This window comes from Dendrobates tinctorius, unplaced genomic scaffold, assembly GCF_039654945.1.
Source record: "Dendrobates tinctorius isolate UK_male_01 unplaced genomic scaffold, ASM3965494v1 ptg000157l, whole genome shotgun sequence".
Taxonomy (NCBI): Eukaryota; Metazoa; Chordata; class Amphibia; order Anura; family Dendrobatidae; genus Dendrobates; species Dendrobates tinctorius.
Window position 1 is genome coordinate 17,513,167 of NW_027361824.1, and position 27,455 is coordinate 17,540,621.

General features: G+C 44.1%; 1 protein-coding gene across 4 annotated transcripts in view; it reads right to left on the bottom strand.

Annotated features, from left to right (window-relative positions):
* Positions 1–11,552: 11,552 nt before the first annotated feature.
* PAK1 (p21 (RAC1) activated kinase 1) overlaps positions 11,553–27,455 on the bottom strand; it is an 87,608-nt gene continuing 71,705 nt past the window's right edge. For all 4 annotated transcript variants that reach the window (XM_073548633.1, XM_073548631.1, XM_073548630.1 and 1 more), the window contains exons 12-15: positions 24,072–24,171; positions 23,660–23,856; positions 12,502–12,639; positions 11,553–11,905 (exon numbers count right to left, since the gene is read on the bottom strand). In XM_073548633.1, coding sequence (XP_073404734.1) covers positions 11,819–11,905; positions 12,502–12,639; positions 23,660–23,856; positions 24,072–24,171 — 522 coding nt within the window. In that variant the 3' untranslated portion in view covers positions 11,553–11,818. The remainder of the gene's footprint in view (positions 11,906–12,501; positions 12,640–23,659; positions 23,857–24,071; positions 24,172–27,455) is intronic.

Here is a 27,455-nt window from a genome sequence, read left to right on the forward strand (position 1 = left end):
AAATCCTGCAACCTTTCCTCATATAGCTGTGTGGGCAGCAATAGAGACACGGATGTGATTTATGGGAACTGTCAGGGGAGCGGACATCAGAGGGGGGGGGGGGGTTCCCAAACTGTTGCTATGAAGTGTTACACCTGACTACACATCCGCCGCCATACCTGGGGGTCACCGGAGCCGCGTGGCTGGACCATCACCAATATCTGGGGGTCTATGGGGGGCAGAAGCAGCATCACATCCAAGACCTTGGGGACGGTTTATGTATTACACTTATTATGGGGGCGGTCTCTTCTGACATGGATTATGGGGATGGTCCCGACACTGATTATGGGGGCACTCTTTTTAATACTGTTTCTGTCTGGCATAGATTTTAGGAACAATCTTTTTGTTCCACTGATTATGGGGGAGTTTCTGTCAAACATGGGTAATGAATAGAGTCTTTGATATAGTTTATGTCTGACACTGATTATGGGGAAGTCTGATTTTTTTGGGGGTAAGTGTCTGATGTTTATTATAAGGCAAGTCTCTATCTCACAGTATCTGTCTTTCATGGATTTTTTGGACAGTCCTGACACTGATTACGGGGGCAGTGACAGATATTGATTATGAGGGCAGTATCTGTCCGACATGGATTTTGGGTACAGTCTGGCACTAATTATGGGGTCTTCTCTGACACTGATTATGGGGATATCTGTCTGACCCTGATTGTGGTGGCAATCACTGTCTGAAACTGATCATGGGAACAGTCTTTTCCTAATATTGTCTAATACTGATTATGGGGACAGTATCTGGCATGGATTATGGGGACAGTCTCTCCCTGACCCTATGGAGGGGAGAGTCACTGACACTAATTATTATGGCACGTTTATGAGGGCTCACTGGTTAGGATTGTTAATGTCCTGCACTGTATATAGGGGTCCTATAGTTTTTGTTATGGAGATGTGACCACTAGGTAAGGCCGATGAGCTTATAATCAAGTAATGTTGTATGGCGCTGTTCACACCTCACATCTTGAGGGCTCACTGTGAGCTCTATCCGCACTGCTCCCCCCTATCCTGGGGTCGGTTACAGGTATTCATGTTCTCTGCACAATTTTACTTCTCATAGCAGCAGCTTGTGCTTCAGAGCTGCTCTTCCTACTGAGGACAGGAAAGTGCAGAAAGAAGGACTTGAAGATAACAGCCAGAAGTGATTATAGGGGGTAAGGAAGTCTGAGATGATATTTTAAAAAATTCAGATCCCCAGTACCAGTTCTATCCCAGCAGTGATTGCCACTGGTCTTTCTTTCTTCTTAGCAAACATCTCCCTCTGGTGGTGAAGAGGAGTAGTGACCAAATCTGAAATACAGCTGAAATTCTTTACAATTTTCAAGATCTCTGCTTCAGGTCACTGAATGGGGAGAAAAAAAATTCTGCTGAGACCCAAAGGCTGTGACCCTGTCTCACAAGTGCAAATTGCTGCAATTCTCCATTAGATTGCTACAGATACATTTCCCAGATCTCCTTTGCTACAATGTATCCGTGTGGGATTCCTACATGTGATGTAATATTATCCATCTTATTGAGGAGCCGCTTCTGTAACAGACACTTGTGTTCTCTGGAGCGCTGCCTACCACAAACGGGAAATTGTGCTACTGCGCCTTTAACAGCGGTGGCGACATCTTGGGATGTCCTTTATTCAGTAAATAGCGGAATGTTTGGGATTCTTGGGCTCAAACTGTGAATTGTCCACAACTAGAGAACAATCCGAGATTTCCAAATGTTTTCTAGTTCTCATTTAGCCCTCCATATAGAAGCATCTGATGCAGCAGGGGGCGCACTCATTTCTTCTTCACTACATTTATTTGCCAAATGTGTATGCACGCTCACTCTGTACATGGGGCACACATGCTGCACGCACGCTCGCTCCGTACATGGGGCACACACTGTATGCACGCTCGCTCCGTACATGGGGCTCACACTGTATGCACGCTCGCTCCGTACATGGGGCACACACTGTATGCACGCTCGCTCCGTACATGGGGCACACACTGTATGCACGCTCGCTCCGTACATGGGGCACACACTGTATGCACGCACGCTCGCTCCGTACATGGGGCACACACGCTGCACGCACGCTCGCTCCGTACATGGGGCACACACGCTGCACGCACGCTCGCTCCGTACATGGGGCACACACGCTGCACGCTCTCTCGCTCCGTACATGGGGCACACACTGTATGCACTCTCTCTCGCTCCGTACATGGGGCACACACTGTATGCACTCTCGCTCCGTACATGGGGCACACACTGTATGCATGCACGCTCGCTCCGTACATGGGGCACACATGCTGCACGCACGCTCCGTACATAGGGCACAAATACTGTATGCACGCTCGCTCCATGCATCGGCCACAAATACTGTATGCACACTCACTCCGTACATGGGCCACAAATACTGTATGCACACTCCCTCCATATCAAGGGTACACATACTAAATGCACACTCACTCCATATCGGGGGGCACACACTGTATGCATGCTCACTCCATGGGTGAACTGAATACACACTATATGCACACTCACATACTGTATGCACGTTCATGTCACATATGGAGCACACATACTATATGCTTGATCACTCCATATTGGGGGCACACACACTATGCACACTCACTTCATATAGAGGAGCACACATACTATATGCACACTCATTCCATATATGGGGGCAGCAGAGGCGTAGCTAGGGCTTTTGGCTCGGAGAAGCAAAACTTCTGAGTGGCCCCTAACCAGGTAACCCTGATTACAACTATGGTGGCGCCCCCTAATGTTGGATGTGAGAACCTCAGCAGATGACCGTGCTGTTACTAAAATAAATCTCTATACAAAGACCAACAGTGATATTACCACCATATAGTGGTAGATACCAGTCCTACAGAACATATAAGAGATCACAGTAGTTACAGATGATGACTTACAGCTGACGTTCTTTCTGATGGAATCATTTACTTTTCCCGTCTTTTCCATCTGGCCCAGACCGACATGACGACTTCTCCAGCCAGGACTCGGCTGCAGAGAATACAACATAGACACATCTGACTTCTCACATCTCCTGCACCTTCCCCATCTATCCACAACCTGCACAAACCCTTCATCCTGCCGATACCCCAATGCTGCTGCCGTATGTGTCCCTATTACTGTACCTGCTGTGTGGTTCTGTGTGAATTCTAGATGATAAAGCAACCCTCTATAATATAGTAATACCGGGTGCAAGTGCCCTAGAACACAGTGCCTACATTTGCCCCCTAGAAAGTAATAATGCCCCTGGTGCTATTTTGACAGTCACCATAACCTGAGTTTCCCTATAACAATAAGTGCCCACTTTACATTTAATAATGTCCCTAGCCTCCCCCTGTATACCTCCCCTACACACAGTATGATGCTCTCTTATACACAGTATAATGCCCCCTCACTGTATAGTACCACCCACACAGTATACTGAACCCTTAGTAGCCCCCAAACTGTTTGTACAATGTGGTGGCCCTCAAAGACTTCACATTAGTTCCAACACTGTATGATGGCCCATTCACGGTAATCTCCACACTGTATGATGGCCTCCTAAATATCCTCCATATAGTATACTGCACTCCCCATAGTCCTCCTTATAGTATACTGCACTCCTCATAGGTCTCTATGTAGTATAATTCATTCCCTATCAGCCTCCATATAGTATAATGCACTCCTCATAGACCTCTGTATAGTATAATGCACTCCCCATAGCCCTCCATATAATATAATGCACTCCCCATAGGCCTTCACATACTATAATGCACTCCCCATAGGCTTCCACATAGTATATGGCACTCCTCATAGGGCTCCATATAGTATAATACAAACAGGAAAACACCTTTGTATTTCCTTCCCAGAAGACAACTTTCAATTAGTTTTATTTCAAGTGACAAAAAAACGCATGCAATGAAAAAACGCATCATAGAATCATAGAGTTGGAAGGGACCTCCAGGGCCATCTGGTCCAACCCCCTGCTCAAAGCAGGATTCACTAAATCATCCCAGACAGATGTCTGTCCAGCCAAAAACACAAATGACCTGCCAGTGACCTCAGATGCAGATTTCACCTGCGTGAAATCCTGAGCAAATACTGAGCCATTCCAGAGTGTGCATATAGTCCTCTATACAGTATAATGCACTCCCTGTAGTCCTCCATATAGTATAATGCACTCCCCATAGTCGTTCATATAGTATAATGCACTCCCCATAGTCCTCCATATAGTATAATGCACTCTTATGATTAGGTAACCGAGGAGGATAGCAGGGAATAGGCGAGACAACCAGATAACCAGAGAGGTTGGTAACTTAGCAGATTGCAGATTCCTAAACTGACAACAAAACTAGAATTAGCTGTGGGATGTATCTACGATGCCCTAGACGCCTTGGCACAGCCAAAGAATTAACTAAGCCTAAAGCGAGAAAGGGGAAACTCAACTGCCCCGAAGTTGAACTCCAAAGGAATAGATAGCCCCCGAACATATATTGCCGGTGAGACAAGATGAGGCACAAAACACAGGCAGAAAATAGAGTAAGCAAATGATGGGGCCCAAACTGTCTAGGTATAACAGGACAGGAAAGGATACTGTCTGCAATCACGCAAAAAACCCTAAGAAAAAATCCAACACTTCTGATATGCAAAATTACTGAGGCCACACGACCTTTCCCCCACTAAATCAGAACTCGGGTGTGAACTGGATGCAAAACAAAAGATACTGATATAACAGGGGATTAGAAATACTGAAAAGACTGACATGAGCTGTGGCATATGGAACAGAGTCCAGCACAGGTCCCAGCAGGGAACAAGGCTGAACTCGCACCAGCAAAGCAGAAATCAGAGAAAGGCAAAAAATGGATCAAATGCAAAAAGATTCAAGCAGACAAATAACTTATCTGAAAGATGCAGGACCAAGCAGGAGGCAAGCAGACTTCCAAAATGCTCAGGAAGAAAACCAAATCACCGGCAACTGAGGGAAGGTTGATCACTTAAATCTCTCCAGTCTGTAACACCTGACCTCCAATCATCCTCCTCAGGTGATTGACTTCTGTCAGCCAGACCAGCTCCATTACCAGCAGTGGGAGCCCAAACTCAGAAGCCTGGTCAAAAGTGTTCACAACAGCACTCCTCATAGTCCTCCATATAGTATAATGCACTCCCCATAGTCCTCCATATAGTATAATGCACCCCCATAGTCCTCCATATAGTATAATGCACTGCCCATAGTCCTCCACATAGTATAATGCACCCCCCATAGTCATAGAATCATAGAGTTGAAAGGGACCTCCTGGGCCATCTGGTCCAACCCCCTGCTCAAAGCAGGATTCGCTAAATCATCCCAGTCAGATGTCTGTCCAGCCTCTGTTTGAAGACTTCCATTGAAGGAGAACTCACCACTTCTCGTGGCAGCCTGTTCCACTCATTGATCACTCTGTCAAAAAGTTTTTTTCTAATATCTAATCTGTGTCTCCTCCCATTCAGTTTCATCCCATTGCTTCTAGTCTTTCCTTGTGCAAATGAGAATAAAATTGATCCTTCTACAATGTGACAGCCCTTTAGATATTTGTAGACAGCTATTAAGTCTCCTCTCAGTCTTCTCTTTTGCAAACTAAACATTCCCAAATCCTGCAACCTTTCCTCATAAGACAGGGTTTGCAGAACGGTCACCATTCTGGTCGCTCTTTTCTGAACTTGCTCCAGTTTGTTGATGTCTTTTTTAAAATGTGGTGCCCAAAACTGGACACAGTATTCCAGATGAGGTCTGACCAAAGAGGAGTAGAGGGAAATAATGACTTCACGTGATCTAGACTGTATGCTTCTGTTAATACATCCTAGAATTGCATTTGCCTTTTTTGCTGCTGCATCACACTGTTGACTCATATTCAGTCTGTGATCTATTAGTATACCCAAGTCTTTTTCACATGTGCTGTCACTTAGCCCTATTCCTCCCATTCTATATATGCTTTTTTCATTTTTATTGCCCAGATGTAGTACTTTGCATTTCTCCGTTAAAAACCATTCTGTTAGTTGCTGCCCACTTCTCCAGTTTATTTATATCTTTTTGAATCCTCTCTCTCTCTTCTCTAGTATTAGCTATCCCTCCTAGCTTTGTGTCATTAGCAAATTTAATCAGTTTACCCTCAATTCCTTCATCTAAATCGTTGATAAAGATGTTGAACAATACAGGGCCCAGGACAGAGCCCTGTGGTAACCCACTTGAGACATTCTTCCAACTGGATGTGCAGCCATTTACGACCACTCTTTGGGTCCGATCACTAAGCCAGTTATGAATCCACCTAACAGTTGCCTTGTCCATTCCATACTTAGTCATTTTTTCAATAAGGATTGTATGAGAGACTTTGTCAAATGCTTTGCTGAAGTCAAGATATACTATATCTACAGCATTTCCTTGATCCACCCAATCAGTGATTCTATTATAGAAGGAAATTAAGTTAATCTGACGTGACTTATTAGTTACAAACCCATGCTGACTCTGTTTAATCACTTCATTCTTATCCAGGTACTGACATACATGTTGTTTAATAATTTGTTCAAAGATCTTTCCTGGTATAGAAGGAAAGTCCTCCATATAGTATAATGCATAGCCCATAGTCCTCCATAGTATTTGTAGCAGAGGTACACATACTATATGCACACTCACTCCAAGTTGTGGACACATACTACATGCACGCTCACTCCATTTATGGGGGCACACATATTAGGCCATACCCGCTCTCACTACATGTTCATTTATGGGGGCACATATATGCTTGCTCACTACGTGTGAGTATACACTATATTTCTAGGTGCATCTACTCTGGCGAACTCCTCCCATACATGCCTTGGCGATGCTGCCATTTCCTTTTTACCATACTTGCTGTACACAGCGTCTATAAGACAAAGACCCAGGACGGGTCAGAATGACCCTATTTGTCCAGTCTCTTTATGTCCTGACATGTCACACGTGACTGCGCTCTACTGTACTTGTTCCTTAATAAAATCCTGCAATCCAACCGATGCGTTAAGTGTGCAGTGAATACATCCTTCATGATATATGGAGATAATTCCCCACCTTACCAGCACCTCCTATCCTATTTGATTGTAAACCAATTATCTCTGCAAAATTCATGTTCACACTTCAACTAAACCTTTTTTTTTCTATCACGTCCAGCATGGAAAATAATAAAAGTCTGTAATTGAGAAGATTTGGCTTCTTTCCTGTTCTAAAATATGATCAATTAAAATCACTTTCCATGTAGCTCCTAGTGTTAGAACCACAAAGCCCAGCAGGGAGCAGATACTGATGCAATGCACAGTTCCTTCCACTAGGTGGTGCTCTGGGCCAGCAGTAAATCCCTCCTTGCGCTTCATTACTTCTAGGGCTCACAATAGCGTATAATACGGAGGAGTGCAATGCAAGAAAGCATCGCATTCTGACCAATGTTATTACGTGAGTCAGTGCTCATCTGTGAGTATTGTCTCAGCTCGGATCGGATAGAAAAAAAAATGCCACATGCGAGAATCGGATCACACTCGCCAATGCAAGTCAATGGGTGAAAGAAAAAAAATTGCACAGCACACGGACCATGCGTGTACCGTCAGATTTTTGTGCATACATCTTAAAGGAAACCCGACATTTCATCAGCCAAGTACAGTAAAATCACAGCGTGAACCATCAGGATACATACACTAGATAGATGAAATGTTGCATTTTAATGTCATAAGCCCCTTTTCATGTGACACTAAAGGGTTTTCAGCCTTACTTCACCTATTAAATAATAATCTTTATAAAATAGTAAAAAAACATGTTTCACCCTTCTAACATTTAAATAACCAGCAAAGGCTAAGCAGACAGCTGCAACCTGATGTTAATAGGCTGGGAAGGTCTATGGGTATTGGCCCCCTCCCAGACTAAGAAGAAAACAGCCCTCAGCTGCCCAGGAATTGGCACATACATTAGATGTGCCAATTTAGGCGCTTTGCCTTGGCTCTTCTTGATTGCCCTGGTGTGTTGGCAATCATAGTAATGGGATTGCGGGGTTGATGCCAGCAGCTGTCGCTGACATCAAACCCTGGGGTTAGTAATCAGTGTGACTGACAGATGCATCTCCATTACTAACCCGTGGCCTTGATGTTAGTGACAGCTGCTGACATCAAGCCCCACAATCCCATTACCGATTGCCACTGCACCAGAGCAATCAGGAGGAGCCGGGCAAAGAGCCAGAATCAGCGCATCTAATGAATGCACCATTTTTGGGGCGGCTGAGGGCTGGTTTTATTAGGCTGGGAGGGGGCCACATAACCATGGACCTTCCCAGCCTATCAATATCAGCCCCCAGCTGTCTGGTTAGCCTTTACTGGTTATTAAGTGGGGACCCTAAAAAAAATTATGAGGGGTCTCTCTTTAATAACCAGTAAAAGCTAAGCAGACAGCTAGAGGCCTATATTAAGCTGGGAAGTTTCATGGATATTGGGCCGTTCCCAGACTATTCAGACCAGTCTCCAGCTGTCTGCTTTCCTTTAGCTGGCTATTAAAATGAAGCGGTACTGGGCAGCATTTTTTAAATGAATTTATATATTTATTAACTAAATGCATGTACATTAAACTAGCTTTAAATTACAGTATGTAAAAGATGATGTTAAAACCGCATGTCTTACAGATGTTAGTTGTGAAAAATCGCATGACACATCCTACTTTTCTGGACCCAGGATCCACATCAGACTGATTTTTTTACGCTGTCTTCTTGAGGACCATGTCCAACAAAAGACTACATTCAAAGTAGTGATTTCCTCACCTCAAAACAATTTATTGAAACAAAAGGCAACAACCGTGATGGGTGTTCCTCAACAAAAGCATCACTATCTCCAATACTTGTCATGTGGCCTTGAGCATCAATGTGTTGGCGGTGCAGAGGCACAATGACCGGAATCATGATGTTATTCCACTGGTAGGGGCTTGTCACAAAGTGTAGGGCAGTTCTATATTGACCAGACCCACCTGCCCACACTAACACCACCATCAAAGGCTCATCTGCTGACAACAGTGGTTGATGCAGAGCGCTCTCCTTGACTACTCCAGCATTGATGGCGGCCATTATTTCTGATCAGCGTGAATCGACTTTCATCAGTGAACAGTATTAAGGCCCACTGGACCCTCGTCCAGTGAAGATGCTCCCTGGCCTGGTGGTGAGGTCAGGTACCTTGCAGGTTGTCTAGCACGCAGATCACACTGATGAAAATGGTTTCCAAAGATCTGACATTACGGTTGGGCGCCTCTCACCTCCCTTACCTGTGCCGGGAGTTGTGTGGCATTCATCATCAACTGGTTCTGAAGGGCACTGTGTCACGCAAAGGATAGGAAAGACTAAGTGCAACATGAAGGGATGAGGGGAAGGGAGCCCAACACTACAGAAGGGGGGGGGGTTGACACCCCTAGGCAGATCTAAAGTCAACATGTCTGCCCTAAACGTCCCTAGATAGGATCTGCACCTATCGCAGTGCAGGTGTTATGATTGAGTCACCGTAGGAGGCAAAAACAGAAATGCTAGCTAAGTCCAGAAAACCAGAGAAGTTGGCAGCTATCGGATTGCAGACCCCTGAACCTATCAATACAACTAGCAGTAGCCGTGAGGGGTTCCTACGATGCCCTAGACCCCTCGATCACAGCCGGAGAATTAAATAGGCCTAAAGAAAGAAAGGGGAAATCTAAACTGCTCCAGAGCAGACCCCAAAGCAATAGGCAGCCCCCAACATATAATGACGGTGAAGCAAGATGAAAACACTAACACAGACAGAAAGATAGACTGAGCAAAGATGGGGCCCAAGCTAACTAGATAGAAAAGGACAGGAAGGCTGCTGTCTGCAATCCGTGAAAAACCCTATGAAAATAAGAGCCAACAGACCGACAGTGAAAAAGGCCCTGAAGACGCTAGGCTTCAAAAAAGCTGTGTCAGTACTCAGGAATATTCTGAAGACAGAGCAACAGGCAAATGGAGATTCAGCTCACCCCAGCAGGGAATGGCAAAATCCAGAAAAGCAAGGAAAAACAAAAACAAAACACAAATGCTAACAGGCAAAGCAAAAAACTTAGCTTTAGAGGAGCAGGAATCAGACTGGTGTCCTAGAAGTCCACAGAGAAATCACCCGCAGGGCAGAAGGGCGTCGGCAGCCTTATATCCAGTCCGTGACTCCACTCAGCCAGTCATCCTCATTAGGCTCAGGTGCCTGATAATCAGGCTCATTACCTTCCTTTACCAGAATAGGGAGTTCACCAGACCTCAGTGACGAAGGGGAAAATGAACTCACAACAGCAGGAACTTAATCCCTGCCGGACCCTGGTGACAAGCCCTGCTTAGGGAAGGAAGGGGTAGGCACAAATCGATCCCCACTACCACTAAAGATAGCTGGGATAGACAAACTTATCTTGAGTAGACTCAGGGATGTAACATAGACATCCTCCAGCAACACCAAAGAGGAAGATAACCGACTGCTATAGCTCCAAGCCTCAACAGGAGAAAATGGAAATATCACAGGCAATTCCCAGCTGCAGGCTGGGAGTCTATAAACACCCAGGTCCAGGTGTGTCAATTAGAGCTGGAGAAAGGTTGTTACTGGGTCAGAGTCAGAAGGGTTAAGGAGGTATCTGCAAAGCCAAATGCAGAGACCTTGTGCAGATAGATGCAGTGCGACTGTCTTCTGACATACCCGTGACACATGTTCATCAGTGTGGGATGTGGCAGAGGATGTCCAATTCTCTGCCTTTCTGTGACTCTTCCAGTCTCTGTATCTATGCTGATGACTCTGTAACTCTCTAAGATCAGTGGTCACTTCCATCAGACAACATCCTCCCTGAAGCCTTACTATGGCCCCAATACCAAGTGTGGTTTCGGATCAATAATGCACAGAAATAAATCTGGAAAATTTAATTTTAAGGGGCAGAGAGAAGCTTTTAATAACCCTGTTGTACGAATAAGTATATTCTGTTTGCTTCTGAAAAATCCCAGAAAATCCCTTTAAGGGTGTGTGCACACGCTGCGGATTCTGCTGTGGATTTGGTCCTGCGGATCTGCAGCAGTTTCTGCTGCGGTGTACAGTACCATTATAATCAATGGAAAATGAAATCCACAATGCACACGGTGCGGAATTTTCCGCTTGGATTTGCTGAGGTTTCAAATCCGCAGCATGTCAATTCTTTGTGCGGATTCTGCTGCGGTTTGGTACCTGCTCCATGGCAGGCGTCAAACCGCAGGGGAAACCCGCAGGCTAAACCGCAGAAAATCTGTAAATAAACCGCAGGTTTACACAAATCCGCGCGGAAAATTCAGCAGCGTGTGCACACTAGGGTGCCGTGTGCCGAGGACCTGCAGATACATCGACATCCATAAGTGAAAACGGAAATCAGCCGCTCCTCTTGTAAACACCCGATAAGACGACCATGGGTGTAACTTCCCTTTAAAGTCTCCGCGACACTCAGTATACCTGACATTTATGGCAGAAAAGGCGCACGACGACTCGTTTAAAGAACGAGAGAACAAGAGGTTTCATTTAATCACATTAATAAAATCGTCAGAACCTCAAATTATAAAAAAAAAAAAAAAAAAAAAAACTTCTATAAACTTGTTCTGATCGTCACATATAAACGTCGCTCACAGTTCAGTCTGTTACAGTCCAGGGATCGGCCGCAGGTTCTGCGCTCGCGGCTCCGGACGAGAAAGCGCTGAAAAGTCGTCTGGTCACTACATCCCCCGCCGGGGAGGTCACAAATCAACGCGTCCCGCTACTTAGTGGTTCTTCTTGGCCGCCTCTTTACTTGCGATGATGAGGTGCGTGAGGCTGGAGAGGGGTTCGGCGGTCTTCAGGAACGAGTGCTGTCCGAGAGAGAACGACGGACATTAAAAATGGACAGGACGGATATAGCCACAGAACATCACCCTACGCTCCATTACCAACCAAAGCTGCACCAATAAATCCGGAGGTGTACGACTAAACGATGTCAGGTGCGTAACGGCAGAGCATGCGCTACGGTACTACATGGTGATGAATGCAATGAATAAACCAGAAAATGGGGGGCCCAATAACATTTCAGCTTAGGGTTTGGGCCCCCACTGTGTCTGCCTGTCCTACTCCTCTGCCCCCTATACCTGCGCTTCAGTCACTGCAATTGCAGGTTGTGGATCAGCACCGTGTGGAGTGTGCAGGGTTCTGTATCTCTACTATGGAGGCTCTATTTATACTTGATGAGCTCAGCGCCCCCCGTCAGGCACCAGAACACAAGCCACCTGCTCAATGCAAGATGGTCAGAGGAAGGAAAGCCAAGCATCCTGCACCACACAGAGATCTCACCCAACCTCCCCCGCTGCAAATCTGCACAAAGCCTCATCTATAGCGCAGGCGATCGTACAAGGCGGCAAACCCCTGTAATATATTCTATATTATCGACAGTACGTGGGATACAAAGGCTCACCTGCAGGAGATCTCCGGCTGACCCTCTCTGTTCTACATCCATCTCCAGGCATTTATTCAGAAAGTCCTTGAAAGTATCAGACAACTTCTCTGGTTCCTGGAGTTCTGGCGTCCCATTAGTAGCAATAAGGTAAAGTGCCTGTGTGCAAAGTTACAGGTCAAGAAATAATCACAATCTGCCACCAGGTGTCCTAACATATACCACCCCTATGAACAAGAATATAACTACTATAATACTGCCCCTATGTACAAGAATATAACTACTATAATACTGCCCCCTATGTACAAGAATAAAACTACTATAATACTGCCCCCTATGTACAAGAATAAAACTACTATAATACTGCCCCCTATGTACAAGAATAAAACTACTATAATACTGCCCCCTATGTACAAGAATAAAACTACTATAATACTGCCCCCTATGTACAAGAATAAAACTACTATAATACTGCCCCCTATGTACAAGAATAAAACTACTATAATACTGCCCCCTATGTACAAGAATAAAACTACTATAATACTGCCCCCTATGTACAAGAATAAAACTACTATAATACTGCCCCCTATGTACAAGAATAAAACTACTATAATACTGCCCCCTATGTACAAGAATAAAACTACTATAATACTGCCCCCTATGTACAAGAATAAAACTACTATAATACTGCCCCCTATGTACAAGAATAAAACTACTATAATACTGCTCCCTATGTACAAGAATATAACTACTATAATACTGCTCCCTATGTACAAGAATATAACTACTATAATACTGCTCCTATGTACAAGAATATAACTACTATAATACTGCTCCTATGTACAAGAATATAACTACTATAATACTGCCCCTATGTACAAGAATATAGCTACTATAATACTGCCCCTATGTACAAGAATATAACTACTATAATACTGCCCCTATGTACAAGAATATAGCTACTATAATACTGCCCCTATGTACAATAATATAACTACTATAATACTGCCCCTATGTACAAGAATATAACTACTATAATACTGCCCCTATGTGCAAGAATATAACTACTATAATACTGCTCCCTATGCACAAGAATATAACTACTATAATACTGCCCCTATATACAAGAATATAGCTACTATAATACTGCCCCTATGTACAAGAATATAACTACTATAATACTGTTCCCTATGTACAAGAATATAACTACTATAATACTGCCCCTATATACAAGAATAAAACTACTATAATACTGCCCCTATGTACAAAAATATAACTACTATAATACTGCCCCTATGTACAAGAATATAACTACTATAATACTGCCCCTATGTACAAGAATATAACTACTATAATACTGCCCCTATGTACAAGAATATAACTACTATAATACTGCCCCTATGTACAAAAATATAACTACTATAATACTGCCCCTATGTACAAAAATATAACTACTATAATACTGCCCCTATATACAAGAATATAACTACTATAATACTGCCCCTATGTACAAAAATATAACTACTATAATACTTCCCCTATGTACAAGAATATAACTACTATAATACTGCCCCTATGTACAAGAATATAACTACTATAATACTGCCCCTATGTACAAGAATATAACTACTATAATACTGCCCCTATGTACAAGAATATAACTACTATAATACTGCCCCTATGTACAAAAATATAACTACTATAATACTGCCCCTATGTACAAAAATATAACTACTATAATACTGCCCCTATATACAAGAATATAACTACTATAATACTGCCCCTATGTACAAAAATATAACTACTATAATACTGCCCCTATGTACAAGAATATAACTACTATAATACTGCTCCTATATACAAGAATATAGCTACTATAATACTGCCCCTATGTACAAGAATATAACTACTATAATACTGCCCCTATGTACAAGAATATAACTACTATAATACTGCCCCTATGTACAAGAATATAACTACTATAATACTGCCCCTATGTACAAGAATATAACTACTATAATACTGCCCCTATATACAAGAATATAGCTACTATAATACTGCCCCTATATACAAGAATATAACTACTATAATACTGCCCCCTATGTACAAGAATATAGCTACTATAATACTGCCCCTATGTACAAGAATATAGCTACTATAATACTGCCCCTATATACAAGAATATAACTACTATAATACTGCCCCCTATGTACAAGAATATAGCTACTATAATACTGCCCCTATGTACAAGAATATAGCTACTATAATACTGCCCCTATGTACAAGAACATAGCTACTATAATACTGCCCCCTATGTACAAGAATATAGCTACTATAATACTGCCCCTATGTACAAGAATATAACTACTATAATACTGCCCCTATGTACAAGAATATAACTACTATAATACTGCCCCTATATACAAGAATATAACTACTATAATACTGCCCCTATGTACAAGAATATAACTACTATAATACTGCTCCTATGTACAAGAATATAACTACTATAACACTGCCTCCTAGCTGTGAGGTTGTGTGTCAGTGGTTCTCCTGATGTCTGGAGCAAGCCCAGGGAGGGGCCACCCTGGGCGGGGAAGCTCCCCTGGCAAGGCCCAGGCTTCCCGGCCTACACTGGGACTAGCCTCCCAGGCTTCTAATGGGAATGTTAATCCCAAAGCCACTGTGAGACCAGTGAATGCAGCGAGTCAAAGCTGCAGCAGTTCTATGAAGAAGGAAACAGTTGTGAGTAAAGTTTTGGGAGGAAAACCTTCTCCAGTTCCAGCAAAGAAACAAGAAGGCAATGTGTCAGTAAGTGATGGAATCCAGCTGAATGTGAAGCCTTGTAGCTCCCCAGTCAGTAAGCAGCTCCTGCCAGGTGCACAGGTGAGATCGGCCCCAGCTGTGCAGATCACCTCTCCTGCTTCCAGGCAGAGACGGACGTCTTTGGAAAGGCAGACAATGCAGGAGAACCTACAGCAGCATGGCAGTATGGCGCGGTCAGGACGCACACGGTCACAATCAGGTGGCAGCGATAAACTTGCTGCAGAGCCTGCATCCAGCCAAGGGGCCACAAAACCATCCGTGGTGGACCCGCACAAGACTGTCTTCAAAACCCCTGTACCCGTGGTCAAGACTAAGCCTGTGGGGCCGGCGCGTGCACCCGAGCTGCAGCTAGCGGATGAGATACCGGGACTGGTCCGAAAACTGGGTGAGTTACAGCAGCAAAAAAAAGCGCTGCAAATGGAGGTAGACGTCATCTACAGTCTAAAGACCGCTAATCCTGCCAGTAATGACGCCTATGACCTGAGACTGAACACACTGGGTGTACAGCTGGCGAGTGTTGTGCAGGACACTGAGTCTGTGCTGGAGAGCATGGGGCCCCTGGCAGAGACCTACAGGAACCGGGAGCGGTTCACCTCCTATAAGCAGGACTGTGCTGTAGAGGCCAGGACCCCTGATGTTCAGGACGGGACCCCCCAGCAGCGGACACGGCCAGTGTTACAGGCTGCCCGCTTCTGCTTCCAGGAGGGAAAACAGCTGCAGCAGCAGCAGGCAGCTCAGTGTGAACAGGAGCATACACTTCAGACTCCAGCAGAGGCACCACAGGTCCCAGAATGCCCCACACAGGAGCAGGACAGTGTATGTGAGACTGTTTGTGCTGATGAGACAGCCGAGTGTGAACAGGAGCATACACTGCAGACTGCAGCAGAGGCACCACAGGTCCCAGAATGCCCCACACAGGAGCAGGACAGTATATGTGAGACTATTTGTGTTGATGAGGCAGCCGAGTGTGAACAGGAGCACACACTGCAGACTCCAGCAGAGGCACCACAGGTCCCAGAATGCCCCACACAGGAGCAGGACAGTATTTCTGAGACTGTTTGTGCTGATGAGGCCGAGGCTGAGGCTGAAGCACAGACTGTGGCTGGTGATGCTGTGCCCATGGGGTCGGGGGTTGGAGGGGTTTCACATTCTGTAATGGACGTCGCACTGTCTGATAATGATGCTGCTTATGATAATGTGCATGATATGTGTGATTATCCCCCTTTGCCATCCAGTCCACAAGGTGTGACAGCCCCCCTGCTGCAGGCCCTCTCCCTGTCAGTCAGCCCAGTGTGACCCGGCAGGTGCCCCCCAGGAATGCCTGGAGCCGCGGCGCCCCATCCTTCACTTCCAGCGCCAGGTATACCGGCCAGACATTCAAACGCATTAATGTGGTGCAGTTTAAATACATAGGTGCCAAGGAGGATCCGCCACAACGCAGGTATGTGGTGAGAGAGCTGCTCTGCGGCCAGATGGGGTTTGTAGCAAAGGAAATACTGGCAGTGTCTAATCTTCAGGACAGGCAGGGCTACGAGGTCAGCTTCAAGCTCATGTCTGACCTGGACAGATTCTCGGCCAATTACCCCAAGGTCAGAGATGCTGAGGGCTGGAATAAGTTTGTGTTGGTTCCTATCTCCAGGCCGGACACTGTCACAGTGAATATCACCTTCTGGAATGAGGCCGTTCCTCCACAGGACATCGAGGTGCGGCTCCGGAGACACTGTGACCTCGTCTCTGGACTCACCAAGGTCAGAGATGAGGATGGTATCTGGACAATGGGGTGGCGGGTCTTGGTAAAATTGCGGCAATGTGATAACATCACTGACCACTTACCCAACTCCTTCTTCATTGGGAGGGAGAAGGGAAGATGTTATTATCCCGGGCAACCCAGAAAGTGCTTCAAATGTGGTGGGAAAGGTCATCTGGCTAACGCCTGTACTGTGGTGAAGTGCAGACTGTGTGGGGCAATCAGCCATGTCGCTGCAGACTGCCGGGACGTCAGGTGCAACCTCTGTGGTAAGATGGGCCACCCTCACAGGGACTGTCCAGACGCCTGGCACAACATCTGCAGAGTCTTCCCTGATGAGTTAGTGATGGCAGGGGCAGAGGCTCAGGAGGATGAGGATGTGGTGGCAGGGACACGTGAGGAGGAGTGTTTAATGTCAGGAGAGATGTTGACCAGCTCAGATGCCCACCAGGAGTCCACTCAGGCAGCACCAGAGAAGCAGGGTGCAGAGGGGAACATGGAGGTCGTCCATCAGGTCCAGCAGCCTCAGATAGCCCCCCCTTCAGCATCGCTGTCTGTATCTGATGACTGGAGCATTAATAATAATAAAAGGAAGAAAAAGAACACATCCTCCCGTAAACCTGAGGCAGAATATGACACTGGTCAGAGTGCTAGTAAGAAGGTTCAGAATTCTGCAGGAGTGATGGTCGTGTCCAACAAGTATGGAGTTTTATCTGAGTCCAATGGTGACAATTATGAGGAAGAGTTGAGGAAAGTTGATGCTGAGTGTGACATGGACATAGAGGACCACCCCCCGCCAAAGCGGAAGCCCTTATCTGTGGACCCTCAGGTAGAGTCTGACATGGACACCAGTGGTGGACAGAACATCTCTGACTCATGATGATGGCTGTTACTCTGCTCCTTCTATATTGTGTTGTGATGGCGGGGTTCTCATTGACAGTGACCTCGAGCAATGTGAATAGCATTAAGCTGAGGAGAACTAGACACGTGGTGTACGAACATCTCAAATATCTGGACACAGATATTATCTTCCTGCAGGAGACACGACTGACATCTCTGGGGCTTATGAGAGAGGCTGAGTGGGAATGGCGGTCCGGTCCTTCTTTCTGGTCACTGGCTGTGGAGCCTTACGCCGGGGTCGCTGTCCTGTTTAACACCAATGATGTGACTGTGCATAGAATGACGGAGGTGGTCATGGGAAGATGTCTGGTCCTGGAAGTCACTGTCCATGGGAGGCGACTCCGGCTTATTAACATCTATGGGCCACAGACAGTGACGGACAGGATCCAGCTGTTTAATGACGTCAAGCCTTACCTCTTCACTTCTCTTCCAGTGATGATGGCGGGGGACTTTAATGCCATAATGACATCAGGTGACAGCTCCTCGGGCAGGGCAGTGACCATGGACGGTAAGGTCCTACATAACGTCATAATGCAGGCAGGATTGACCGACGTTTTCACACAGGGTGGGCGACAGCCCAAATTCACGTATTCATGTTCCAACAGGAGCAGTAGGATAGATTTTGCTTTTGTCAGTCCTACTGAGGCTGTAGGCACCCTGAGTGAGAAGGTCGTCCCTTACTCTGATCACTTTGCCTTGTGCTTCTCTTTGGGTTCCTCTAACCGTCCGGACATTGGTAGAGGGTTGTGGAAGCTTAATTCCAGTCTCCTGGATGATGCCTATGTTCAGAGCCGTGTTCACTCCCTTATCCAGCTTCATCTAGACAGGGTTGACTTCTATGACAATATGACCGACTGGTGGGAGGACGTCAAGGAGGATATCAGATCCCTCTTAAAGAGACTGTCAGTTAATAAAGGGAGGAATAAGTACAGCCAGTACCTAAAGCTGCGCAAAGAATTGGAGTCACTGTATTCAGCGGGCGGGGATGACAAAGTGAAGATCGACCGGCTGAAATCTGAGATAAGGCAGTATCAGTATAGCAGGTATACCTCCCTGGTTCTTGAACGGGATTATGGGTCCTTAGGGGCCCCTAATCCCTTTGAGAATTGCAGGGAGAGGGTGGCCAAAAAAATGGTCACGGGTCTCATTGACTCCCAGGGTGTATTGCAGGATTCACGGGAGGGTATCCTGGAGGTGGTGAGATCTTACTATGCTGACTTGTTTCAGAGGAAAGATTTGGATAAAGATAAGACGACTCAATTCTTGGAGGCAACTCCAGTGCCTGATACTAATGATCTGGACTTTTCTCCTTTGACAGCAGAATTAACGGTGGAAGAAGTTAAGGAGGCTATTGATAAGTTATATCTGAAGAAGGCACCAGGTCCAGATGGTATAACGGCAGAATTTTATAAGAAATTCAGAGACCTCCTGGCTCCAATTCTCGTGGATGTGTATAGAAATTGTCTAGAAAAATCACCTGATGCCTCCATCCATGAGAGTGTCCTCGTTAATTCTGCTGTCTAAAGGTAAAGAGCCGAGCGACATCAGGAAATGGAGGCCGATTGCCCTCTTGAATGTGGACAGGAAGATTCTAGCAAAGATCCTATTTTCTAGATTAGTCTGTTTGTCCCCGGCACTGTTGGCAGGCTCTCAGTTTGGCACAGTAAAATGGCGGAACATCTCTGGAGCGGTCATCTCGATACGAGAGATGTTTGAGAGATGTAAAGCTCTGCGGTGTGGGAGATATGTTGTTAGTCTGGACCAGGCTAAAGCCTTTGACAGGGTTGATCATGACTATCTGTGGGCCACTTTGTCAAAGTACGGTATTCCGGGACAATTTGTGGATTGGTTGAAGACGTTGTACAGAGAGGCGGTGAGCTTTCCTCTGATTAATGGTTGGCAGGGTGACACTTTTGGAGTTGGGGCGGGGGTGAGACAGGGCTGCCCAATGAGTCCGCTCCTGTATGTTTTTGCCCTAGACCCGTTTCTGAGGTCACTGCAGGAGTGCGATTTTCAGGGGGTGCCGGTCCCCCACTGCCCGCCTCTGAATGTTGTTGCCTATGCGGACGATTTGACACTGGTGATCTCCAATCCTTGTGAGGTGCAGATGTTATCTGCGTCCATCAGAAGCTACTCAGAGGCCTCCGGGTCTCTGGTCAACCTTGAAAAGAGTCAAGCTCTGTGGACATTAGATACTGAGCCCAGCTTTGATCTGCCGCAGTTTTCCAAAGCCTCCACCCATATTAAGATCCTAGGGGTTAAATTTGGGAGGGATGATAATGCCACGCTAAATTGGGAGGAGAAATTGGAAACCGGAAATGCAAAGGTTCAGCGATGGAAGAACTGGAGGCTGACCTACAGAGAAAGGGTCACAATGTTGAAGACTTACCTGGTCCCCGTTTTCTTGTATGTCTCGGTCATTTTCCCTTTGCCAGAATCTTTCTCAGCGAGGCTCTTCAGCCTGTTCTTCCAGCTCTTGTGGGGGAATAGGATGAACCTGATAAAGAGGGGAATAACATACCTACGGCGGAGAGAGGGTGGGCTGGATATGTTGAATCCAAGGGTTTTCTTTGACTCCTTGTTTCTAAAGGTGAATTTTGGGAACATGGACTCAAACAGTAGCTCCCTGTGGGTAAATAGCATCAGGTACTGGATATTGCCTTTTGCAGAATCTTGGGTGCGGGGCGGCAGTCTCAAGAGGAGGAGATGGACAGGTGACCACCTCCCCCAGTATCTGGACTATGGTCTGAAGTGTGTTAGGAGGTGGGGACTGGAGAAGTCTTACATTGAGAGCAGTACGAGAAGAGACCTGTATGCTCGTGTATGTAGGACTTTCTTCTACTCTCCACTGGCCCTGAGAGATTGTGTCACCACCACCCTGCAGGAAAGCCTTAGGTTCCTAAACGGGAAACGGCTTCCTCCTAAACTGTTTGATGTCACTTGGCTTTCACTGCATAGTCGGCTCTTTGTCAAAGGGAACCTGAAACATCTGTGTGTCTCTGATCGGACGTGTCCCCTTGGTTGTCAGCAGGAGGAAACTATGGAGCACTTTATATGTGATTGCTGGGGAGGGAGGAAGATCTGGGAGGAGGTGTCAGATAATCTAAAAATCCCCAGACTGCAGACCCTAAAGTATCCTGACATAATCTATGGTGTCCCCTCCACTGTTAGTAACATCAACAGAGAGACGATGTACATTATAATCAGTGTCATCAAATACTATCACTGGCACATGAGAACCCGGGTGTCACTGCACAATGAGCCGTTCGAGCACACTGCTGCCGCCAATCAGGTTATGTCAGAACTCCGGTGGATAAAATCACTAGAAGTTGGAAGGAGTCCAAGAAACATAACGTTATGGAGAAACGTAAAGTTCAGTTAGAAAATATGATAATGTTTTTTTTTCCCTCTAACTTTCTTTTTCCATCCCCAGGTGTGGACACTTTAATTTATTTATGAATATGATCTGATCATTAGTGCTGCGTATATATTACCTAAGTAGTTTGTGTTTTGTAATACTGGATGATTTTTGTTTTATTATAATTGTATTTATGTTTGGGTTTTTATAATAAAAATTGCCCCTATATACAAGAATATAACTACTATAATACTGCCCCCTATGTACAAGAATATAACTGCTATAATACTGTCCCCTATGTATAAGAATATAACTACTATAATACTGCCCCCTATGTACAAGAATATAACTGCTATAACACTGATCCTATGTACAAGAATATAACTACTATAATACTGCCCCCTATGTACAGGAATATAACTACTATAATACTGCCCCTATGTACAAGAATATAACTACTATAATACTGCCCCTATGTACAAGAATATAACTACTATAATACTGCCCCTATGTACAAGAATATAACTACTATAATACTGTCCCCTATGTATAAGAATATAACTACTATAATACTGTCCCCTATGTACAAGAATATAACTGCTATAATACTGTCCCCTATGTATAAGAATATAACTACTATAATACTGCCCCCTATGTACAAGAATATAACTGCTATAACACTGATCCTATGTACAAGAATATAACTACTATAATACTGCCCCCTATGTACAGGAATATAACTACTATAATACTGCCCCTATGTACAAGAATATAACTACTATAATACTGCCCCTATGTACAAGAATATAACTACTATAATACTGCCCCTATGTACAAGAATATAACTACTATAATACTGTCCCCTATGTATAAGAATATAACTACTATAATACTGTCCCCTATGTATAAGAATATAACTACTATAATACTGCCCCCTATGTACAGGAATATAACTACTATAATACTGCCTCCTATGTAAAAGAATATAACTACTATAATACTGCTCCCTATATACAAGAATATAACTACTATAATACTGCTCCTATGTACAAGAATATAACTACTATAATACTGCCCCCTATATACAAGAATATAACTACTATAATACTGCTCCTATGTACAGGAATATAACTACTATAATACTGCCCCTATGTACAAGAATATACCTACTATAATACTGCCCCCTATATACAAGAATATAACTACTATAATACTGCTCCTATGTACAAGAATATAACTACTATAATACTGCCCCCATGTACAAGAATATAACTGCTATAATACTGCTCCTATGTATAAGAATATAACTACTATAATACTGCCCCCATGTACAAGAATATAACTGCTATAATACTGCTCCTATGTATAAGAATATAACTGCTATAATACTGCTCCTATGTATAAGAATATAACTACTATAATACTGCCCCCATGTACAAGAATATAACTGCTATAATACTGCTCCTATGTATAAGAATATAACTACTATTATACTGCCCCCATGTACAAGAATATAACTGCTATAATACTGCTCCTATGTATAAGAATATAACTGCTATAATACTGCTCCTATGTATAAGAATATAACTACTATAATACTGCCCCCATGTACAAGAATATAACTGCTATAATACTGCTCCTATGTATAAGAATATAACTGCTATAATACTGCTCCTATGTATAAGAATATAACTGCTATAATACTGCCCCCATGTACAAGAATATAACTGCTATAATACTGCTCCTATGTATAAGAATATAACTACTATTATACTGCCCCCATGTACAAGAATATAACTGCTATAATACTGCTCCTATGTATAAGAATATAACTGCTATAATACTGCTCCTATGTATAAGAATATAACTACTATAATACTGCCCCCATGTACAAGAATATAACTGCTATAATACTGCTCCTATGTATAAGAATATAACTACTATAATACTGCCCCCATGTACAAGAATATAACTGCTATAATACTGCTCCTATGTATAAGAATATAACTGCTATAATACTGCTCCTATGTATAAGAATATAACTACTATAATACTGCCCCCATGTACAAGAATATAACTGCTATAATACTGCTCCTATGTATAAGAATATAACTACTATTATACTGCCCCCATGTACAAGAATATAACTGCTATAATACTGCTCCTATGTATAAGAATATAACTGCTATAATACTGCTCCTATGTATAAGAATATAACTACTATAATACTGCCCCCATGTACAAGAATATAACTGCTATAATACTGCTCCTATGTATAAGAATATAACTGCTATAATACTGCTCCTATGTATAAGAATATAACTGCCATAATACATTTCATCACTTACTCTGAGAGGATTCTCATTTAGGTATGGCGGCTCCCCTTCCACCATTTCTATGGCCATGATCCCCAGAGACCAGATATCCACTTTCGGGCCGTAAGCTTTGCGCGTTACCACTTCAGGCGCCATCCAGTAAGGAGTGCCGACCATTGTGCTGCGCTTACTTTGTTCCGGGGTGATCTGGGCACAAAACCCAAAGTCCGCTAGAATAAGACGACACAGTTGTAATATAATAATGCCGCCCGTTTGATCGCGGCTCCTGTGGTTACACACTGTAATAATAGCTCCAGACTTCCTATTGCTTTGTACTTATGGCTGCAGCTAAAATGTGTTTGTGATGGGAACATTTGGCTATTAGCTCCTAGGGTTAGGGGGTGTCCCTCTCCTAACACTATGGGGGCAGCCTGCAGGCACATACTTAACTTCACGGACCCGTCCATGCCCAGCAGGATGTTGTCGCTCTTTATATCCCGGTGGATGACTTGGTTCGAGTGCAGGAATTCTAAAGCCTGAAGACACTGCCGAAAACAGAGGACAGTTCACACTGTGCAGCCGAGACAGACATACAGCACATTACATATGGACACTCGATAACCCGCAAAAGCCCCCGGTAATCCCATCTGTAGTCCATAGATGGCGACATACACTGTGGAGAGAACTCCTTGGGGGGATTGTGGTGAAATCAGGACACATAATTTAAGGGAATCTGACATCAGAAAATGACCATTGTTTAAATCATTTTTTTATTTAACATATAACCTAAGATTTTCAAATCATTGTACAGAAGGAGGAGGAGGTGAGCTGTGAATAGTGGATCCTGTGTTATCTACTGTATATAGAGGTGTATAGTCATTGTTCAGGAGGAGGTGGTGAGCTGTGACATCTATTGTGAATGGTGGATCCTGTGTTATCTACTGTAAACAGAGGTGTTATCAGTCATTATACAGGAGGAGGCGAGCTGTGATATCACCTATTGGGAATGGTGGATCCTGTGTTATCTACTGTAAACAGAGGTGTTATCAGTCATTATACAGGAGGAGGCGAGCTGTGATATCACCTATTGGGAATGGTGGGTCCTGTGTTCTCTACTGTATATAGAAGTGTTATCAGTCATTGTACAGGAGGAGGAGGAGGAGGAGGAGGAGGTGAGCTGTGACACCACCTATTGTAAATGGTGGATCCTGTGTTACTATTCTGATAATAAGACTGCAGAGAAACACATGTCAGGCTGTTGTGATGCTCAGTTGTCAGAGTGAAAACTGCAGTATCATATATAATAAACATTTTTCTCATATAGACGGGGTCATGGACTATTTTAATTGAAAAAAAAAAATTCCCTTTAAATCAGACTCCCTGACCAGGTGTTATCAGTCATTGTAATATGCCTGTAATGATAATGAGACTGCTGAAAAGTCTTCTGTGCAAGAAGTTTAAGTCTAGTATTTAAGGGAATCTGTCCCCCCTGGGACGTATTTGACCTATTAATATGGGCATACAGGTAATAGAAATGTTACACTAGTCCTACCTGTCTGCCTTTTTTTAATGGTCACATAGATGCAGATACGGTTGAAAGCAATAATGGAGGAGACAGCGCTAGATGACGCTCCCTTTACCATCATTCCACTCTGCCTCTGACACTGCGGGTGCGCTATGATGTCACTTCATCACGTACCTGCTGTGTGCCGGGCAAACGACAGTGCAGCTGCCTAGACCGGAGCAGAGCTGGGATCAGTGGGGGAACGACGAGGAGAGGTGAGAATTGTGTTTTTGTTTGTTTTTTTTTCCACATATCGGTGAGAGAGTTCTAGTGGCCATAATACTGTAGGACGGCAGGGCTGCATTTTACCCTATGAGGGATCTACATTATATCCTAAGGGGAGGGCTGCATTATACCCTATGAGGGATCTACATTATATCCTAAGGGGAGGGCTGCATTATACCCTATGAGGGGGCAGCGTTATGCTCTATGGGACTATGAGCAGTGCATTCTGCTATATGTAATATATGGGACCTGCATTATACTGTATCGAGGACTATAGGGAGTGCATTATACTATATGGAGGACTACAGTCATGGCCAAAAGTATTGACACCCCTGCAGTTCTGTCAGATAATACTCAGTTTCTTCCTGAAAATGATTGCAAACACAAATTCTTTGTTATTATTATCTTCATTTAATTTGTCTTAAATGAAAAAACACAAAAAGAATTGTCCTAAAGCCAAATTGGATATAATTCCACAACAAAAATAAAAAGAAGGTGGACAAAAGTATTGGCACTGTTCGAAAAATCATGTGATGCTTCTCTAATTTGTGTAATTAACAGCACCTGTAACTTACCTGTGGCACCTAACAGGTGTTGGCAATAACTAAATCACACTTGCAGCCAGTTGACATGGATTAAAGTTGACTCACCCTCTGTCCTGTGTCCTTGTGTGTACCACATTGAGCATGGAGACAAGAAAGAAGACCAAAGAACTGTCTGAGGACTTGAGAAACCAAATTGTGAGGAAGCATGAGCAATCTCAAGGCTACAAGTCCATCTCCAAAGACCTGAATGTTCCTGTGTCTACCGTGCACAGTGTCATCAAGAAGTATAAAGCCCATGGCACTGTGGCTAACCTCCCTAGATGTGGACGGAAAAGAAAAATTGACAAGAGATTTCAACGCAAGATTGTGCGGATGTTGGATAAAGAACCTCGACTAACATCCAAACAAGTTCAAGCTGCCCTGCAGTCCGAGGGTACAACAGTGTCAACCCGTACTATCCGTCGGCATCTGAATGAAAAGGGACTGTATGGTAGGAGACCCAGGAAGAGCCCACTTCTTACCCCGAGACATAAAAAAGCCAGTCTGGAGTTTGCCAAAACTTACCTGAAAAAGCCTAAAACATTTTGGAAGAATGTTCTCTGGTCAGATGAGACAAAAGTAGAGCTTTTAGGGCAAAAGCATCAACATAGAGTTTACAGGAGAAAAAAGAGGCATTCAAAGAAAAGTACACGGTCCCTACAGTCAAACATGGCGGAGGTTCCCTGATGTTTTGGGGTTGCTTTGCTGCCTCTGGCACTGGACTGCTTGACCGTGTGCATGGCATTATGAAGTCAGAAGACTACCAACAAATTTCGCAGCATAATTTAGAGCCCAGTGTGAGAAAGCTGGGTCTCCCTCAGTGGTCATGGGTCTTCCAGCAGGACAATAACCCAAAACACACTTCAAAAAGCACTAGAAAATGGTTTGAGAGAAAGCACTGGAGACATCTAAGGTGGCCAGCAATGAGTCCAGACCTGAATCCCATAGAACACCTGTGGAGAGATCTAAAAATGGCAGTTTGGAGAAGGCACCCTTCAAATATCAGGGACCTGGAGCAGTTTGCCAAGGAAGAATGGTCTAAAATTCCAGCAGAGCATTGTAAGAAACTCATTGATGGTTACCGGAAGCGGTTGGTCGCAGTTATTTTGGCTAAAGGTTGTGCAATCAAGTATTAGGCTGAGGGTGCCAATACTTTTGTCCGGACCATTTTTGGAGTTTTGTGTGAAATGATCAATGTTTTTCTTTTTGCTTCATTCTCTTTTGTGTTTTTTCATTGAAGACAAATTAAATGAAGATAATAATACCAAAGAATTTGTGTTTGCAATCATTTTCAGGAAGAAACTGAATATTATCTGACAGAATTGCAGGGGTGTCAATACTTTTGGCCATGACTGTATGTGGAGTGTATTATACTATATATGGAGCACTATGGGGCATATAATATTATATGGAGGACTGTGGGGTACATTAAGCTATGTGGAGGACTATGGGGTGA